General features: G+C 27.5%; 1 protein-coding gene across 1 annotated transcript in view; it reads left to right on the top strand.

The window, feature by feature from the left end:
* Positions 1-1,253, top strand: part of LOC106685646 (membralin) — a 70,945-nt gene that overhangs the window by 24,291 nt on the left and 45,401 nt on the right. Inside the window, exon 10 of the mRNA XM_067051349.1 lies at positions 212-298. Within this exon, the coding sequence (XP_066907450.1) occupies positions 212-298 (87 nt within the window). The remainder of the gene's footprint in view (positions 1-211; positions 299-1,253) is intronic.

Below are 1,253 nucleotides of genomic sequence, written 5' to 3'. Positions count from 1 at the left end.
ACATACTTATATATACACTTTCATTGTTTGAAATGTTATTTATTATTTAAAAACAATCATGACAATTTGTCACTAATTATGTTTATTCTTTGTAGGGGCCTTAAATTAGGTGTTTGTTATCTTCAAGGGTATAATAGTTATTAAAAGTTCATAATGGTTAAGTATACAAATTATGAAATTAGATAATGAAAACTGTCTTATTTTTTTTCAGTTGATATACTTCAGATGTTAGAATTTAATGTGACGATTATTTTTCCTGCCACTCCTCCTCTGCTGACGGTCATTTTAGCTCTTATTGGTAATTATAGATTTCATTTCTCTGTAATATATAATAATTCATATATTTTGTTTTTTCAAAGAAATTCCAAAAATTTCATATTTGTATTAACAGAGTAATTTAAATGATTACTAAATCAAATTATTTTACAAGACACAAATAAGCCATAATCACTCCAAGTTGTGATAAATTATCCACTAATTACTTATATATGTCTTGAGAAAAATATTGAATTTTTTTAAACATTAAATTAATTCAATTGCCCTGTCTATTTTATAAAACTTCTGTTAATATAAAAAAGAAAAACATCAAATTTTAATTAGATAATACTTGATTTTATTTCCTCTTTGAATATTTTTCTTTAAGAGTTCCTGAAAATAAATGAATCTCGTTTTTATTTGTTATAAGTAGAGACTGAATTTTCTTGCAGTAAAACTTCAAAAAAATGTGCAGTTCAAAAACCTAAATGAGCAAAATCGTGCAGTAAAAACTCAAAATGAGTAAAAACACCAAACCTTGTTTGAATTAAACTCTTCTTTTTTTCTAATGTTATTGTCCTATTGTCAAAAATGGTTTCCAGTCCTTCCAAACAGCTATTTCTCTCTCACAACAATCCAAACTAAAAGTATTTTTCTTCTTGGTTGTCTTCCTTTTTCAAAATGTCCACCCTTGCTGGACAGAAATTGATGAGGACCTCTTCATACTAGAAACATCATTTCTCCTCCGCGCCCAAACAACGAATGAATCTCCAAAATCAAAACCTGCCTCGACGTCCCATGTAAACATTGATTGTCGCACAACAATTAGGGATTTTTGCAATTGATTTACTTTCTGAATATTATTCTTTAGCACTATTTCTTGACTTCTATTTTTTCTTAAAGTTACTGTATTTTCAATTATGATGGGAAGAGTTAAAATAGTTTTTATGATATTTGAATCTACTCAACATGGTCTTGATTCAACGGACTTGTTGACT

The sequence above is a fragment of the Halyomorpha halys genome, unplaced genomic scaffold (assembly GCF_000696795.3).
Source record: "Halyomorpha halys isolate HHAL.00 unplaced genomic scaffold, Hhal_1.1 Scaffold721.1, whole genome shotgun sequence".
Classification (NCBI taxonomy): Eukaryota; Metazoa; Arthropoda; class Insecta; order Hemiptera; family Pentatomidae; genus Halyomorpha; species Halyomorpha halys.
Note: the sequence above shows the minus strand (reverse complement) of the source record. Positions and strands in the feature narration are given on the sequence as shown.